The 19,564-nt window shown below is 35.3% G+C and overlaps 1 protein-coding gene across 1 annotated transcript in view; it reads right to left on the minus strand.

Annotated features, from left to right (window-relative positions):
- LOC142435972 (thyrotropin-releasing hormone-degrading ectoenzyme-like) overlaps nucleotides 1-19,564 on the minus strand; it is a 186,741-nt gene that overhangs the window by 53,188 nt on the left and 113,989 nt on the right. The window contains exons 6-10 of the mRNA XM_075539980.1: nucleotides 18,725-18,790; nucleotides 17,923-18,110; nucleotides 12,470-12,558; nucleotides 5,772-5,905; nucleotides 5,613-5,668 (exon numbers count right to left, since the gene is read on the minus strand). Of these exons, the coding sequence (XP_075396095.1) occupies nucleotides 5,613-5,668; nucleotides 5,772-5,905; nucleotides 12,470-12,558; nucleotides 17,923-18,110; nucleotides 18,725-18,790 (533 nt within the window). The remainder of the gene's footprint in view (nucleotides 1-5,612; nucleotides 5,669-5,771; nucleotides 5,906-12,469; nucleotides 12,559-17,922; nucleotides 18,111-18,724; nucleotides 18,791-19,564) is intronic.

Genomic DNA, 19,564 nt, shown 5'->3' on the forward strand with positions numbered 1-19,564 from the left:
CTGATGACACGTTCAAAGTACTTGACGTAAGTCTCACCAGCCTTACCTCGAAGAAGCATTTGGTCTGTACTGTTTCAAAGACAGTCTGGTCACTTTTTCTGGCAACCCAGGTAAATACAATATTCTTTGTCAATACCATATTCAAATGACTCATTATTCTCCAGTCTGTGTCCATCTTTCTCATGCACATGAAGAGATTGAAAATATCATGACTTTGATAAGGCACACTTTAATCCTGCAAGTGACATCTTTGCTCTTTAACATATTAAATAATCCTTTTACAGATTTAATTGATGTCTCGATTGCTTCTTTGCATGAGTGTAATTGTGGTATCAAATAAAACAAAATGCTTCACAATTTCAATTCTCCCCACCACCGCCTTCCATTTATCATGATGTCCCTATTAGTTCAGTTGTATTTATTTTTCATTAGGCAGAATTGTGAGGATTTATTTTTTCCTTAGGGAGAAGTACAATCCATGCTGAATGCTGTAGCTTTTTATCTTTATCAGTAAATGCTTCAGGTCCTCTTGACTGCTGGCAAGCAAGGTGTGCCATCTGCATATGGAAAGTTGTTTATGAGCCTTTTTACAATCATGATGGTGCGTTCTTCTTGCAGTCTGGCTTCTGGGATCATTTTTCTCAGCATCCCCTTGATTGCCCAGTGACTGCTTCTGGGTCTTTCTATAGGCTCTGCATGAGCGCTATTAAGTATTCTTTGTAGAGTAATCCATAGGTTGTTTTGGGATACACAATCAAATGCCTGTGCATTGTCAACAAAACGCATCCATCTGATATCTACAATCATATAGTTCATCTCACATCCTCTTCTCAATCCAGCTTGAATTTCTGTCTTTTCTCTATGTATTGTTATAACTATTTTAAACTTATTATCAGCAAAAATTTACTTTCATGTGATATTATGATTTTGTTTTAATAATTTACACAACATATTAGGCCACTTTTCTTTGGAATGAGCAAATACATGAATTTCTTCCAGTTGGTTGATGGGGTAGCTGTTTCCTATAATACTTGACATGGATGAGGGAGTGTTTCCAGCTTATGGCTAGTTATTGAAATATCTCAATTGCTATTCTGTCCATTCCTGAATCTTTTTTTTCTTCAATATTTTCAGTGAAGCTTGGGCTTCTTCCTGTTATACTATTGGTTCTTGATTAAGATGCTACCTCTAAAATGGTTGAATGTGACCAAATTTTTGGGTACAGTAACTATGATTCTTTCATTCTTATTTTAATACTTCCTGCATTATTAAGCATATTTTCCATAGAATCCTTTGGTATTTTCGCTCAAGGCTTGAGTTTTTTCCTTATTTATTTCATTTTGAAAAATGCTGCATGTTGTTCTGTGTAGGATTTCTAACTGAATGTTCATGCATATTCATCATAATGCTTCACTTGTCTTCTTGAGCGAGCCTATAAAACTTTCAAGTCAGCTTTTACTTTGTCTTTAATTTTTCCATTTGCTTTAGTTGCTCTATGATCAATAAATAGCAAGGTTCAGAGTCCCTTCTGACATCTACTTTGATGTCTTCTATCTTTCCTGTCTTTTTAATGACCTTTTGCTCCCTTCATCTATGATGCTCATGATGTCATCCAGGAATCATCTAGTCTTTTATCATTAATGATCAGGCAATGCTGCAAGGCTATTATTGAGATATTCTCTAAATTCAGGTGGGATATACTCACCTGAATACTCTTACATTTTTTTCCTACTAGACTTGTTCTCATCTTTTTCAGTTTCAATTTGAACTTGCACAATAGCAATTGATGGTTTGTTCCATAGTTTGCCTTGTTCTAATTCTGGATAAGGATACGGAGCTTCCCTATCTGCCTTTCCACACATTGAGGAGATTTGATTCTTGGGTGTTACATCCATGTGGCTTTGTTTACAACTACATATGTTAAAATGAAGGTATCTCATGATCATTTTAAAAATTCATAATTATTGCTCTAATAACATTTGCATATTCCCTGGTGAATTTTAATAAATGAGAATAAAATGGTTTGTTTCAGTGTTTAAGACTTCCAAAATTAAAATGGAAAGCAATGTTCTGACTCAGTCAACAAGAAATATAAATTAGGGGATATATTTCTAATAATATTCTAACAGACAGACAAAGGTTATAAATATTTTAAATATTACATTTAAAATTAACATGTTAATGTGAATGAGTGAAAAATATTCACATATTTTCCATTTTCTTTTGCTCTCTGTCTTTAAAATATCACTACTTGTTTTCTCATAAGCATTCTAAAACTTTCAGAATACGAGAAGGTACCCACTAAAGGGAAAAAATAAATGGAATTATTTTTTCAAAACTATAAATTTAAAATTTTTAAATAAAACAACCTTTATCGCCTTCAAAGTACTCTCCATTACCCTTAACACATTTGTCATATTTGTGATTCCATTCTTGGAAACATTAAAAGTCATCTGTTCGGATGGCTGACAGTACCTCCCTCATTATTTTCTTCACCTTCTGTGTCGTCAAATTGCTGTCCTTTCATGTCCCTCTGGATTCACGGACATAAAAAGAAGGTGCACAGAGTGAGGTCAGGTGAGTTAAGATGCATGGGGCCAGAGGGGCATGCTGTTTTTTCACCCCAAATTGGCACACTGAGATGACTACCTGAGCAGGTGCATTGTTGTGGTGGCAGAACCAGAGTCCCATCTGCCACAAATAAGGTCTTTTTTGTGGCACAGTTACTCTATCATTTCAGAACCTCTAAATAGAAAGCTTGATTAATAATCTGACCTGGTGGAAGGAACTCCAAGTGGATTATGAGTCAACATTTTTGTCTTTTTGAGATGTCGACGGATGTCTAGAATGAGTTTTATCATCAATCGGCATTTTACCTTTCTTGAAATAAGAAAAGCATTCATACACTTGAGTTTCTGAAGCATATTTTCCAGGCAGGAAATAAAATTTCACAACTGCATCCTGTTCTCTTAAATTGGCCAAAAGAAAAACTGATTTCCAGTGATATTACTTCTACAAAAAAAAAAAAAATTCACTGAGACCAGAAAGAACTTTCCCAGGTGACGCCACTGGGTGCGCTAAGAGCAAGTTACTCACCTACCAAGAAAAATGCATAGTGTGAAAGTTATGCCCAGTGGGGCTTTTTTCTCCATTTGGGGGGCGGGGTTCCCCCTCTTTATAGAAATGTCTTTTTAAAGTCCTTCAGTTTTCTAAAGTAAACTTCCCTTTTATTAAAATAAATGGCATTGCTGTTGAAGTGTAGACTCTTGTCCTTTTTAACAGTATGGGTTCGACCGTCCTACAAGTTGGATGCACACACGTGCTAGCAGCGTTACGTGGTCAGGTTCAGGTTCAACGACTTCTCTGATCCTCAGCTTCCTTATTTATAAAACAGTAACAGGATCATTCGACATATAAAAAACAAACTTTTGAAAGGCAAGGATGTTACTTTGAGGACTAAGGTGCCATGGTCTTTTCAATTACCTCACACGCATGTGACCATGATAAGTTGGACACTGAATAAGGAAGACTGAAGAAGAGTCAACACATTTGAATCATGGTGCTGGCAAGAAAATATTGAGAATACAATGCATGTGAAGTGAATAAACCAATCTGTCTCAGAAGATGGGCAGCCATAATGCTGCTTGAACTTCATCTCATTTACTATGGGCATGATGGAGACCCGCCCCTAGAAAGGAATAGCACACTTGGTAAAGCAGAGGAGCAGAGACAAAGACGTCTTGACGCTGTGGTGCAACAATAGGATTGGACATAAGAACAGAGGGGGAGCGCGGCACGGGACTGGCATGTTGTGTCCTGTTTTACATGGGGTAACTGTACGTCAGAACAGACATAAGGGCACCGACAGCAGCAACAACCAATCCTACATATTTCATAAGGCTTTATCAATTATTCATTAAATGAATAACTGTACACAGATTTGTGTCTGGTGCCTTTTAAGTTTCAGTTAATTGTTAGTTCATGATATAAGTTTTCTTCTAGCTACTTTAACTTTCTGTGGTAATCTATTGCACTACTTGCTTGTCTTGATTTTCTCTGGGTGAAATATTGGAGTAAGTGTATGCTCATTGACTTTCTGGATTTTTTGGAACTTCTATGTCGACTTAATCTTTCCACTGTATCTAAAACATACTTTAAAGTCTTTGCATCATACTTTCAAGCAAAAAATACCTCTTAATCATTATTTTCACACATCGGTATCTAAGGAGATCCTCTCAATCTCTATTATTTCTAAATGTTTGCCCAATAAGTTGATGCTGTAATATGGAATAATTCTTAATTACCTGGTTGTAAGCAAAAAATGCTTCTAATTAAACAACTGTTTTGAATAAATACAACTGTATTAGACATTTTATTGCTGCTAAATGATCCTTAGTCTTAGCATTCTGTGAGCAGCTATTTTTGAACCTGAAGTTCCACCCAAAATGAGGCACTGACATCAAGTAACAGAAAATATTGATACTGGTTCTTGGCTTCTTTAACAAGGAAACAGCAAAGGCCAGATATAAATTTCTTTTAAAAGAACCACTGAAAGTCCTTTACCTTTTTTTAAATGAGGTTTTCCTTATATATATTATTATTTATTTAATGAGTGCTGTTTTCTGAAACCTGATTCCAAGCTTTGATTTTGCCTCTATCAAAGTAATTATCTGGGATCGATATTTAGACTCATTAGTTTTGATTAAATACAAAGCTCTAGGGAACTATATGCTTTTTAACATGCAGAAGAAAGTTGCTATGTGATGGGATGTGCACACTGTGAAAGCAGTTTAATGCCCCGTTATGAGACAGTGCCTAATGCACGAGACATCTCTAGGTGGTTTTCACAGTATCATAGGAGAATTAACATAACGAATAATGACAAACACTTAAGTTAAGAGAACCACTGTGTCCTAATCTGTAGCTTGTAAAATCAAATTAGTAAATTAAAATTTGCATGTGAAGCAGTACAAACAATTCAGAACTGAGCTGTTTTACTAGTTCGTCTCCAAACTGAATAAATCACTTGGGTTTATTTTCAAATTATTTAATTTAAATAATTTTATTTAATTATGCAAAGCATAATTTACTTTAATAGTATAACAAATTATGAAAAATATCAATGAAAATGCTACTATAAGATTGTTATGACTCTTTTCTTGAGATGTTTAATCTGCATTTTTAATCAAAATTTGGAACTACCTGTTTCTGAAAGCAATAGCTTTTCATAATGCACCACATTTTAAAAAGCTATACTAATCTATGTAAGAGAAAAAAACTGCTAACACTGAAAAGTGTAGTCTATCAAACATTAAATATGGTGCAATGGCCATTTTGTAGAGTTAATTAGTGAAATGGTGAAGCAATTATTAATCTCCAGAGTGGTCAATCGAATTTTCAGTAGAAATTGATCAAGCTTCTTCTGACTCAGAAACACCCTATGGCTAACTATTGATCAAGATTATATGATTATAATTCATATCCCACCCCCAGAGCACATGAAACAAATTATTTCAAAAGATTACTCAAAACATACACGCGATTGAGTTTAATAGAGAAAGTCTCACTAGTGTGAGTCTTGATTGGGTAGTTGCATAGGAAAACACACCTACCTGGCTAGGCTGAAGGCATCGTCGATCAAACCTGCTCGGTTACTGACTGAGAGAACCTATGAGGCCAACCAGAAAAATATTGTCCTGGTTAGAAATTTAGAATTAAAATCCAGGGTTCACATCTGAAAACGGATCTTAAAGAGAAAATCCAGAATTTACCTCATGGTTCCTTATTAACTGTTCGATTAATAATCTCCAATTCCTTAGGTCATAGTTGACCCTAAAGTATCCGGTTTGATTGATGTTCCCCAACAACCAGCTTCCTTTGCCCAGAGAAGTGATCCTGTGGTGCTCTACAAACAGCATGTTTTTCAGAATGAAATAGATTTAGATGTTAATGATATATAAAGTATATTTTCTTAATACCAAGTGTAAAGTTACTAATAATTATTATTGCTCAATTAAAAGCTAATCTTTCACGTAATCATTTGCATCTAGGATATACTAGTAAATGTTTAGTAGGTTATAACTAGCCTCTATTCCTGATAAAATCCCTATCCCCTACACATAATTGTTTTTTCAACATACATGTGACCTAACATGTACTTGTGTCTGTGTGACATAGACTATATATGCATATAGTATGATTAGAATGAAGGGAAAAGTTTTGAGAACTACATTCTCTTAACGCGTTCAGTAAGAAAGTTATTAAAACAATCGAGCTCATTTATTTCACAGTCATGGGTGTTCCTTGCCTCTTCCTTGTGCTTTCTTGGAAATACTATAAATAACAGATGATGCAGCATCATCAATAACGCCGGAAAAAGAAACTGCATTTACTTAAGACTCTAATATTTCTACACATAATTAAAAACAAAGATAATAAATTCTGCTTATTGGAATCACCTTGGAAAATAGTAACTTGATTATATTAGCCAGGTAATTCAATTAAAGAAAGCGAGCTGGTAAAAACAATCTTATAACTTCTTACACATTTAACTCCTTCAAATATGGTACATATGGAGAATGCTATTCATTTTCAATTGTTTCCTTATTTATTTACAAACCATAGGTCACAATTCCAATGATTTTGTACTTCATTGTGGATGCTTTCAGACCTTGTGTGTCCTAGAACCTGCATACTCTTTAAATAAAATATTTTTAATCTTTGTGCATAAATGTAAGGAAATATATGTAAGTGTACACGTATACATGTATAAAACCACTGCCATGGAGTCAGTTCTAACTCACAGTGACCCTATCGGGAAGAACGGAACTGCTGCTCTGGTTATGAGGTCAGCTAGCCTCATCTTTCTCTGAAGGAACAGCTGGCTAGTTTGAACCAGCTTGCAGTCCAAATGCTTAGCTTGCTATGCCACCGTTTACTATAGCATGTGTTCATGTTCTCTATCTACAAAGCCTCCAGGATTCAGCAGAGCTTATGCTAAAACAGTGTCTCATGCCCAAGGGAAAAATAAATCATTTCCATGATAGCTCACACCAGAAAATGTATCACAGAGACCATGTGCAGCCCATTGGAGTCAGCTTCAGTCCATTGTCAATGTTTTTACATCTCAGACTCCAAATCAGGTTTTCCTATTATTTCCCCAAGGACGCATTCAAACATATAGTTTTTGAATGGAATCTCTTTACATAGAGTCCATCAGAAAATAATTCTACTACCACAAAAGGTATCGTGGACAAAAGTGGTCATTAATTGCTCAAAACTGGAATGAAGTGGAAGATTTAGTCCAAACATGCCAGCAAGATGAAGAGGCACCTATTACAGTCCACTAAAATATAATCCCAAACTATTGAAAAAAATCTAATATTTAATGTTTCAAAGCACTGTACTTTGGCCACATTTATATGTAGTACCCGTGCAAACGAGGTTCAGACAGTTGTAATTCAATTGTCCAACACAGCTGAAAATAGTCCATCTCAGGTCTTCCACCATCTAGGCTTCTTTCTAGTCTGGTCTATGCTCCTGACACAACGTGGTATAGTGCTTTTACTATCATAAAATACACATTTTCACATTCCTTCTCTCTTTTTAATTTGAAAGGAGAAATATGACAGTTAAAATAAACTAGAATAGGGGCAAGAAAGTCATGCCCGACTATACATCTATATACATAAATGTTTAAACTTCGATAGCATATTCCTTTTTTAAAACCACTTTACCTATAACCTGATGGACAAACAATGGCCTATAAGGTCCCTTTCAATGCTACAATTCAATGGAAAAGAAATGGTACACATTCTCTTAGGCTGACAATTGATCTCTAGTTTAATAGTGGTATGCAGAAGGAAAAGTCTATCAAGTTCTATTTTAGAGTATGAATGATTTTCTCTACCTATGATACTTTATAATCTCCTTTTCTTCAAAACTTCAATGTTTATCCACACAATTGCTATAAAGAAGCTTTAGAATATCATCCCCATTTTATGGATGCAATGATGACAAGAGATATAGTTAACAAGAAAATGTGGCAAGTATAAAAAATAAAATTGAAACATTAAGGATACTGTTTCTGTTGATCAACTTTGACTTTATTTTCATGCATCTGTAAGTTCACAATGATCTATTCCTTATAAAATATTAAAATCATGTCTGAATTCACAGAATAAATTGGATCTCCCCACTCCTTAAGTAATCACTTTATAGGTGATAATATTTAAAATTCAAGCCTCATATCTGATCATATAATTTAGAGTTTTACAGGTTTCAAATTGTCATGATTTATAATTATTAAATATAATTTAAAAGTTATTTCATGCTCATCTTTTATATAAATCTCATGTGATATAATTGGCTCTTGTTTTTAAATCAATTTTATTCAAAAATTTAAATCTATACTCAAATTAAAATAATATGTATGTATAAATGATAAAAGCAATTCTTACCCCTTTTATGTAGTCTGGTCAGTAAAAAAGAAGGAAAGGAAATAAAAGGCAGCCATCTCCTGCTTTTAAGTTTGCCATTATTAAACTGATAACTAAAACCTGAAGGTTATTACTGTTCGTGAATATTTTTATGTCTCTGGTATAAGTGAAATCTGTAGAGAAATAATCCCTGGCAAGATATAGTAATACATTCTTAAATACCTTTTCAGTTCTAGTTAATTATATCCCTAAAATATTCTTCAAATTAACTAATGGCAAGCAATGAATTTTAAAGTGTTCTTTTTCCATGGCCTCGTGATGTACAGTGCATGATGAGAACCATAAAAAATTATGGAAGCTATATTTTGAGGGTCGGTAATAATAATTAAAATTTCTATTTGGAATGTTCCCAAAATGACACAAGTCTTAGGCCATATCAAAACACAGAGCAGTTAATACTTTAAAATATTTTAGTTCTTATCATTCATTTACCACCACCACACACCCAACACACACCCAACACACACACCCAACACACACACCCAAAACACACACCCAACACACACACCCCAGGACCAAAAGAAGAAGGTGATATATTCTTTACAAACTTGGCTGGCTGCAGATGAGAAGAAATGTCAACCAGGATAACAAAACTGGAAATACACAATAAACTCTGTGATAACTTAGGTGGACTTCCTCCCTAAACTTGTAAGAGAATTAAATGAGATAATGTTCTGTAGCTCTTTAAGAGTCACTGGCATACACCCAATGACAAAGTGTTACATAACTAAGAGATCGCCCAGACAGCCTAACAAAACTTTACAATTTTATCCACGGTAAATAAGGGTGTGCTCATGAGAGAAGTATTAAAAATAACAGAAGAAAATCACAGCCCTAGACCTAGCTCTTTACCTAATTTGCCAACGGACTTGATCCAAGTTACCATCAAATTGTAATAAACTCATTTAGAAGATGGGGATTAAAATCATATTGCTTCTAAGGGCTTCTGAGTCTCAAGTAAGCCAATGCTGAAGGCAAAGGTGAGAGCACTTCAGCACTAGTTTAGTGTTTACTGACCTTTCAGAGCCAGTGTCTACTCTATTCTGACTGTGTTCTTTCCTAAAATGTAACTGAATGTATTGCCTTCCACTCTTGGGTAAGCAAATATCCAGTAAATATGCAAGCTATTACATTTATAATGCCTAGATTGTTGGTATTTTCTCAGTGAAAATGAAAGAGAGAAAAAATTTTGGCTGTTTCTAATAACTTAAAAATTGACTTAATACTTTAGGTAGCGTTTTATGTCATCTTTAGAAATAATTATATATTTATCCAAAGGGCTTCAAAAATTTAACTCTCAAGAAAATATGATGATGATAATCAAATTTAAACTTTATAATTAACTATGGCCTTGTGTGAATATATGTGAAATAAAATCTTTACTGACCATGAAAAATTACAAAACATTGATCTGGTTGTTGTCATTAAAATTTGGCATTTTTTTACATGTGTTTATAACAATTGACCAATGCGTTTTTCTCCCTGGCTTAATGCAGATACTTTTCATGTACATTAGTTGTTTGTTTTGAATAAAATAGGAGATAACATATAAAAGAAGTTGAGGTTAACCAATCTTTTCTTTTTACCTAATTATAGTGTGGTGTCAGGTTTTTACTAGGCCTCATCGAAGTTCAGGACTTCAAGAGAAGATGGTGCATAGGTAAAATGACACTGAAAAAGGCAAACTAGAAAGATGACTTTTATTTTTAGCTTCACTGGGAATCGGTCACCCCAATTTGTGCATTTATAAAGCATTTATAAGGCCTTCAAGTGACATGTGGAAAACTTACTTGCTATTGAGTAAACACTTGACGGTATTGAGCAACCTTAAGTATTAAGTGTTACCATGTTCGTGTCAAATAGAGAACACTGCTGGGATTGAAACAAAAGGACACCTTACACTCTGATATGTGTGCAGTGCCTGACTGTGGGGTGGGGATGTGCCACTCACAATACCCCCTTCATAAATAGCATCCCCTAGAGTTTTAAAGCGTATACCTGTGCAGTTCTTCATAGCAGTTCTTCATATTAACATTGGTGATATTTAAGGCAAACATGTTGAAAGAATGGACTGTCATTATCCTGATTAATAACTCAAGATGAAGCAATCTCTCAAGTACAACCTGTATTGGTCAAGGGACGGCTTATGGTCTTCCCAAAAAGGAGAAAGTAAAGGATAAAGAGGAAATACCTTCTCCAGCAGGTTTCCAGTAAGAACAGACTCCCTATAGCCCTCACCTTCTAAGCTGAGTGTTTAGGCTGATTCAAATATATAATCAGTAAGTACTTCTACATTTCTTTAACTTTCTCATTTCCACTCTACATTTCAAAGGGATATGTCGTAGTTTATTTCTGAAGATATTATATCTCATGTTTCTAAGAAATGTATGGAGGGATGGCATAATTCAAATCGTTGGACAATTACAACTCCCTAGTTTCATTCACCATGTAATAACATATTATGTATTCAAGTAAAGGTGCTTCATGGGGATAAAAGAGAATTATAAAGGAAAATAAGATAGTAAGTGTGAATTCAGAATCACGAAATAAACGCTAACTCAAAGCAATTAAAAGAACAAATTGTAATGAGTTATTTTAAAGGAGAAGAAACCAATAAATGTTACAGTCAGCATTTCAATGTACCACCACATTACATGTGAATGTCTTATATACAATAAACGTGAATGGAATTGTAACTCTTTATAATATGCAGTTTCATATTAAAATTACATTAACACGAAATTATGAGTAACCTTCACCCCTGGGAATTACAAGTGTTTATGTTTCTGATAGTCAGATTACATTCTGGATTCAGTACATTTTGCCTATATGTAGCCATGCATCTATTTTGAGTACTTAACTGTGCCATGTATGAAATGAAACAAACATTTGTTTATTTACTTAAAACAAAAGATATATGCTCAAAATGATGTTTATAGCATAAAGAATTAAAATACACTAACAGCATTGGTGAAAGCAGCAAGGGGAAAAAGGTAGAAAAATGTGACCTTCTTAGTGCCACTGAAGTGTTAATAGAAGATGATCATCGCCTTTTCTCCAACTCGCTGGGAAGCGGAGCAAAAGGAACCCTCATGTGGACCCTGCTGTCCATGAAGGACTTAGAAGGGACTCAAGTACTCTTCTGTGAGTGATTGCAAATAGGCCCCTCTCCTGTTTGGCGCCATTTACACAGACAATAAGGAGCCCTGGTGGTGCTGGGGTCAAAGAGCAACAGCTGCTAACTAAGCGTCCCTGGTTCAGTCTCACAGCTCCTCTGGGGGTGAAAGAGGACACCGGTGTCCTGTGCGTGCAGGTACAGCCTGGGACACCCTAAGGGGCAGTGCTCCCGTGTCCGAGGACTGCTGGGAGTTGGAATCTATTTGATAGCACTGGGTCTGTGGGTAGAAAGACAATGAACTGGCTCTTCTCCCTGCACCTTGAGGTTTGACCCCCAAAGGGTGCACTTTGAGGACAACTCTAATCCTCTCCCTTCAAATCCAATAATTATAATTATCTAATCCCATGAAGGATATTGCTTCTCTGGTCTCTAAAAGAGATAGTCTGAAAATGCAAAGACAGTGGAATGGGATTAAAACTGTTGCCTCAGTTTCAGTTTGTGAGACACTGCTCTAATGGGAGTTCTGCTTACATTTTAATTAAATGTGTGATTATGAAATTATACAGTTTAAAACAGCTACGATGAGATCTACAAAAGCATTTAAATGTTTTCTCTTCACCATGAAAGGAACGAATAAACAAGAATTATATAGGCAGGGTGAAATTGGATGAGTCAGAAATTATACAGAAGAGATCCTCTTATGCTTTCTTATCTTGTAGAGGTGATTATCATTCTTCCATCTTCTCTTTCTAGTTTGTCTTTATGCACATTTTTATAACCCCAGAAACCAGAGGTTAAGTTGCTGAACAATTATCTGAAACCAATTGTCCACAGGGGAGAATATATATCTTACCTGATTTGTTAGACACCCAAATAATTGCTTCTGAAGACACATGGCTTCTATTTCCTACCACAATGGTTAATGGAATCTGCCACAGGTAGTTGCAAAATAGAAGAGTAGCTTTAAAAATACAAATTGGTGTTCATTTGAAAAACATGCATCTTCAGAGGGATTTTTATTAATGCTTTTTAGGGAAGCTACCAAAAACAACAATAAAAAAAGCACTCAGACATCAAAGTAGATTCTAATTCATTGTTTCTATCTCACCAAGAAGACTGTGCACTCAGAAGTTTTCTGTCAATGTAGAAGAGATCTCCTAATAATATACTTTGCCAAAAAAACCCAAAATGTTTGCATTAGGAGTTAAAAGTGGCTAAATACTACAGTATATATTGATTTGAATCTTAAAATAATTCATTTCTATTGTTTTAATATTAAACACTAGTGATTTTATGTATTCACATTTCACCAATTTCTCCTTATTTATTTTATAACTGTTCAGAGAGATATTTTATTATATTTCCATAAGGTTAATATGGCACACATAAGGTGATTCAGGCAAAGAGAATAAAACAAGACTGACAAGATCCCCCTAAAATCCATATAAACACAATGCACCCGACAGGGCACACCTAATGTCCTGCTGATTTAAATGAAATTTCCAAATGGATTGGCCAAGCACCACCGATACTTAATGTTCAAATGTGGGTCAGAGTTATAAAAGAGAAACATTTGATAAGGTTTGCCTTTTATAGTAATAAAAATCAAGGCCTATATGTTTACATAAAGTATCTATTTAATCTGAAAGGCTAACCAGTTAATGATAGATGATTTTACATTGCGTTCAAGCATTATATTTTATTTTCTTGAAATATAACCTGATTCCTTCAACTAATCATTGTGCTATTGCTAAACAGCTGGGAGTTCAAAGCTAAGAACTGTCCCACGGGAGGAAAGTGGGGCAATCAGCAACTGTACACGTTTACAGGGTCAGTAACCCTATGCAGGGTCATGACGAGTCAGAATGGACTTGCTGACGTGGGCCTGTCTTGTTGTTTTAGTTTGCTTTTATCATTGTGTCATTGGCAAGACTTCACAACAAGCGAGCAATGAGTATTAAAGTCATATATTTTGTTTGTGATATAAGAAGCTATACTGTGTCAGCTTCATAACTGGAGAGCGACTGAAGAACTGAGAACCAGGGGAGACGCCAAGTGACTGATCATAAAATGGGCGTCTTTCTGGAGATTTGGGAAGAGCAGTGCTGAATCGGTCCCTCGACACATAATTGTTTTACGTGTCACAGAGTTCATTTCTCACACTCACAATTAATACATGGGAATTCATCAAGAGTAATATGTTAGATGGAAAAGAGGAAAATTCATTATGTCATAACAACTGCTATCCCCAAAGTCAAAAGTCAAAAGGCCATCCTTGACATTCTGAATTTTAAATGATAAGCTGAACTTAATCAGAGAAACATTTCTGAGTGCCAACCATGTGAAGGTACCCTGTTACACTGTAATTGACTCCACATAATCCATCATGAAAGAACCAATTTATTGTTGCCTAACCTGGTTCTTTGGATAGAAGTTAGTGAACAAAACAATTTATGTTCCTTAAGAGAGGCCTCGACGCATGCAATGAAAAACATGTGATAAATATATGACAATGGACACACCGTGGGAACATCACAGCCAGATTATTTTATTATTTTTTAAACAGCATCCCTCACCAAAGATAATTAATCTATTTTGGTTAATTGGAAAAATAAGTTACGAGGCAATAGTACCTGGATCTAATCTAAATGCTGGATCTAATTTTCAATTTAAAACACAAGTTTTTTTTTTGTGTGTACTTGCAAACAATAGATATTGGAGACATTCAATTAATTACTCTCTGTAATTAGACCGAAAGGAACTGGGTGGAGTATAAGTAAAATGAAAGACCAAATCAATTTCTCTGTAAGACATAGACTAACTTTATGAACAAGACTTTATAGGTGTATATCTTCCACATTGAATTGACGATCTAAATTGTGAAGCCAAACAGATATTAATTAAAAAGCAAACAATATATACGACTAAAAACATCTAAAGACCCTCTAAATAAGTCTAAGACTCTAGTAGTATGTAATATTTTAAAAAGTGATTAGAAAAAATTAATGTGTGTAGTTAGATTATGTTCTTGTTGTTTCTGTTTAACTGATCATATGGATATCATATTTTAAGTAACAATAGAAAATTTTCAAAAAATATATCCCTTTCTTCAGTAGTTCTTAAGAATTCTGATTGTACTAACATGGAAAAGAATTGGTACGTTTTAAAAAGTGGAATGAGAAAAATCACACCCAGGAGTTGCTACTAACATTCACGAAGCATTGATGCACACAGGGAAACCCTCCGGAGACTGCTGCAGGTGGGGCCCATAAGGAAAGGGTGAGTGTGCGGACACACAGAATGCCCTGTCGCCCAAGACTCCCAGGAGGTGCCCCATGCTTCAGGTGGTATTAGTTAACAGTGAAATGTATTAAATTTATAATGAAATGAAGGAAAAACAAACTACGAAAATTCACAACTTCCTGTGTACCAAAGTCCTACCAAGGATTTTATGCACTTAAACACATTACTAAATATATGCAATTGTTAGAAATAGCAAAGATTCATTCTTCCTCTACTTAACAGCTAGGATGTACATTTATTACATATGGAAAAATAATTACATTACACATTTAAAATGTTCCAGGTAAGAGGTAATGATAATTGTCCCACAGAACAGTCATGGCAAAGCGAAAGTCATGATCAGTAAAGCTGGGTGCTTTGGGACCTACGGCTGACCTGTAGAGTGGGGGGCCTTTGGCTACTTAACTGGGTTTGCTGATGCACAGAGCTGGAGCTAAGTGCTTTGGGCTGAACCTTACACAGGAGTGCCATGCTTGCTGGGTCTTTGTTATCACCTGGAAGAGAACTTGGTGACTTCTCCTGACAGGACAACCATGTCCTATGTATTTTTCACCTTGATTGTATGTAACCTGTAAACTTCCTTAAATAAAACCCTTTAATCTCAAATATTGTCTGTGAGTTCCCAGTTGCCCCTCCAATGAACGATCCAAGTCAGTAGCTGAAAAGTCGAGAGCCGTGAGAAACATTTATTTTAGCACGTCAGCAATGTCTCTTCTAGAGACCTCGGAAGGCTTGTACAAGGAGCACACAGACTTGATTTTCAAGCTTTAACTGAACATTAATATAAATTAAGCAATAATCTAAGTGGGGAATAGTAAATTCTCATCTAGAGATGGATTCTGTCCTACTAGGAAAATTATTTTAAATAATAGAATGTCATGTATATATATTTTTTTGCTCTGTTTGCCATTAAATGGATTCTGACGCATGGTCCTCCAACAGGTCGGGGTACAACTGCCTTAGGGTTGTCCCGGTCTGCTGTCTTAATGGGAGCACACTGCTCCCCCTTTCTGCCAGGGAGTGGCTGGCAGCTTCGACATGCCATCTTTGCTGGCGGCTGAGCACTTTAACACTACGCCACCAAGGGGATTTTAATTTTCCTCAACATTTTTATATACCAATTTCTCAGATTCAGAACCATCCAGGTGGTTTTATAATGCCAGCAGAAGCTAAGCGCTCTGTGCTAAAACTGCTTACTCATGCTGAGAGACTTTCCCCCGTGAAGAGCCAGGCTCCTGGCTGACACCTCTGATGCAGGTTATGGGCTGGCAGAGTATTTTTGTTCAATATTTGTTCTGTCATCTGGGTGTCCTTTCTGTTTTTCTGCATCGGGGAGGCCTGTGTCAGACTGTTCATTCTCAAAGGCATGGCCCCAATCTGGCTTCGCCACAGTCAAGTCGTTTTTGTGTACTTCGTGGTCCAAGCCGAAGCGTGTTTCGCCTGGGGCCAGACGGTGGGTGATCAGGGCAGCCTTTGACAGCTGTGGGGACCCAGAGAAGGGGACGAAGCAGTGACAGGCAGATCCCAACAGGGTGAAGGGAGGAGTGTTATTCTGCGTGTTCGAGGAGTTTAATTGCAAAAGGCAACTCCTCATACCTGGTGAAGGCCTCTCTCTACTTGAGCCTTTAACCTCCATGTGCCCCCATCTTGACGAGAGTAGAACAAACTGCAAAGTCAGCAGTTTGAAGCCTCCAGCTCTTCCGCTGGAGAAAGAAGGGGGTCCTACTCCCAGCCCCAGCCACAGTCTCAGAAACTCCCAGGCTAGTTCAACCCTGTGTTTAGGGGGGCTAGGAGTCGCCATCAACCTGATGGCGCAGAATTGGGTTTTCATCTGTATGGCAGCAGACCTGCAAGTCTGTCCCCGGCAGCATGGCTGGGTGAGAACCCAGGGCCAATCTTTCCATTCTAACTGCTGTGGAGCCCAGCTCCTTCCTACACCTATAGTATCGTATCGTATACTATAGTATCGTATCGTATTGTATAGTATAGCTGCTGTACCAGTATTTATCTCAATACAACAGTGAAGACTTCATGTTTTCTTAAATGGAGTTCCAATATCAGCCACCAGAAAATGTTCATGAATCTCCCTAACACTTTTATTCACATCAAGCTAACTTGGAGATGCTATCCATTCATGTAAGTTTAAAATATTCCCCACCAATCCTACATAATAATGGATGATGAAGTCCAGCATCCTAATTTCCCAAGGTGATAGGACACAGCATGAGTAAACTAATATGAGCACTTCTATTTACTTATTACTTTTGATCTCTATACTTGCCCTCCCTTCACCCCTCCAATCCCTTACCAGGGCATTCTATATATAAATTTAAAAACTGCCTGATTTGAAGTGTACTTTCTTACATTGACTCAGTCTTTACTGAAACAAAGTAGTAAAAATAAACTAGAAAAATTGGATAGAATGTTTATATTCTGAATTTTAAGTAATTAAATGGGTTCCCCAATGTTAAATTTATAGCAAATCAAAATTCAGGTGTGTTTTCTATAGTTTTAAACACCACATTTGAGGGAAAGAGAATATATTTTCATATTGCCACTTCTACTTAAGATCACCTTAAGGTATTTATTTAGTTTTTGAGTTTTGTTAACTAGGATAATATTTATTATCTAAATACTTTTGATTTGGTTTTCTAGATTGATCCCATTCAATTCACAACACACCTTAACTTTCTTAAAGATGATTAAAAAATATTATAACAAAAAGTAAAATATCATATCTCACATTTAAAATGATTAGAATAATTTAAAATAGTCTTCAATGAAATACCATAAGTGTGCTCATCAATCAGGGGTTAAAATATGTAAGGTATCGGCAGTAAAAGGAATCAAAAATACCATATGGAAATAAAGAAATAAAAAGAGTCTTAACTTATATTTCAGAATTATGTTGTCAAAATTATCTTAAAATATTAAAATTAAAAGGTGAATGGAAAAAAGAAAAGTTCCTATATTCATGTTAAATTAAAAGAGAGTCAGTGGTACCTGCTGTTTCGATGTTCAAAGGTTTTGGTCTTAGCACTTATATCATAAATGAAGCGTTGCTGGGTAATGGTTACCCTCTTTTCGGCTTTTGCATTTCCCAAGATGGTGATAACAGGATAGCCCTTCTGGAGCGTCCACTGATCCATGACTTCTTGTATATTTACATATTTTCCATTCCTCTTCAAAGCCTTTAGAACCCAAATTGGATAAATGAGCTTTATAAGCATGAATTATACATATAATTATATTAAATCATTTTCACTTTTACCTTTAATATTTACCTAAATATGAAACATTTCAAGATCAGTGAAGCTAATATAATGTGTTACTAAAATTAATTTTCTCACCTTAAGTTAGGCTTCATGCATATATATATGGAAGTTTCATTAGCATTAATTTTTTTTACATAATGGAGAATAAAATACATTTTACTGGTAAAGTAAATACATGCAGCATCATTAAATATCCCCAGTGTGTCTAGTTGGTATATTTAAATATTTTTCATGCACACAAGAAAACATATTTCCTTAAAAACTTGCAGTATTTCTCACTTTAGCATGACTCACTTCCCAAATATATTAAAATTGTATTCCATAATTATTATCTTTTTAAAGTATGAAAGGCATCAATAACATTAAGTACATTTAAATCCCATTGTATTTTTATTACATTTTATATAGCTCATTACTATACATTTATAAATAATATGCGACAAAGGAAATAAAAGCTCAAAATGAAAACATACTGTCAGCGTCAATAAAAGTTACCAATGGTTTGGGTTCTTTTTCTTCCTATACTTTACCTCTGAGAAGGCATTCCAGAGATCATTTCTGGCTGCGTTGCCATACTTATGAATGGTTAAATAATCCTACAAAGAAAATAAGATTTGAATTACAATTTAACTGCTAAGCAATTACCAGTTAATATAATCATTTCTCAAATCAAATAAACAATTCTATTTGCTGTGCTTATATTGATACAAAGAGAAATACTCATAAAGGTTTATAAGAATTAAATTTTAAACTATTCAAAAAAACTTAAGCATAGCATATTTTCTAATTAAGTATCAAATAACTTTAATCTTTAAAAATTATTTTTGAGAGTTGAATCATTTATAGATTTGGGGGGGGTCAAAAAACATCCCTTCATTTATCATGTCAACCTTGGCTTTTTTAATTAAATTACCTCCCCAGTGTAATATTTTGGGAAACCTTGCCCATCAGGATTTTAGACTGGAATCTAAAAAAATATTTCATGGGATAAGAACAACTCTGACAATAACAAATCTTTACTGCGGTGGATGTCTTTCGAGTTCAGATTCCATGGAAGAGTATAAAATGAAAGCAATGTGTGGTTTTGTGTGACCCTTATCAGAAGGCCTAACTAAGAAAGATTTGGTCAAGTGGGACTGGCTGATTTTTGTCTACGTAGCCAGTGTAAATGAGTCCCAATGGCCTTCTGTTAGTCAAACAGGTAAGAGGTATCACTTTGCCCAAAGAGGACTGTTGTCACAGGCTTTCTAGTGCGAAGGTGCCTATTATCACAGAGATAAACATTGCTTTTCATTGACTTGATGAAAAAGTATTATTAAAAAGAAATTTTATCCTGGTCTAATATTTTTTTAATTTAGGAATTCCCAACT

The sequence above is a fragment of the Tenrec ecaudatus genome, unplaced genomic scaffold (assembly GCF_050624435.1).
Source record: "Tenrec ecaudatus isolate mTenEca1 unplaced genomic scaffold, mTenEca1.hap1 Scaffold_112, whole genome shotgun sequence".
Classification (NCBI taxonomy): Eukaryota; Metazoa; Chordata; class Mammalia; order Afrosoricida; family Tenrecidae; genus Tenrec; species Tenrec ecaudatus.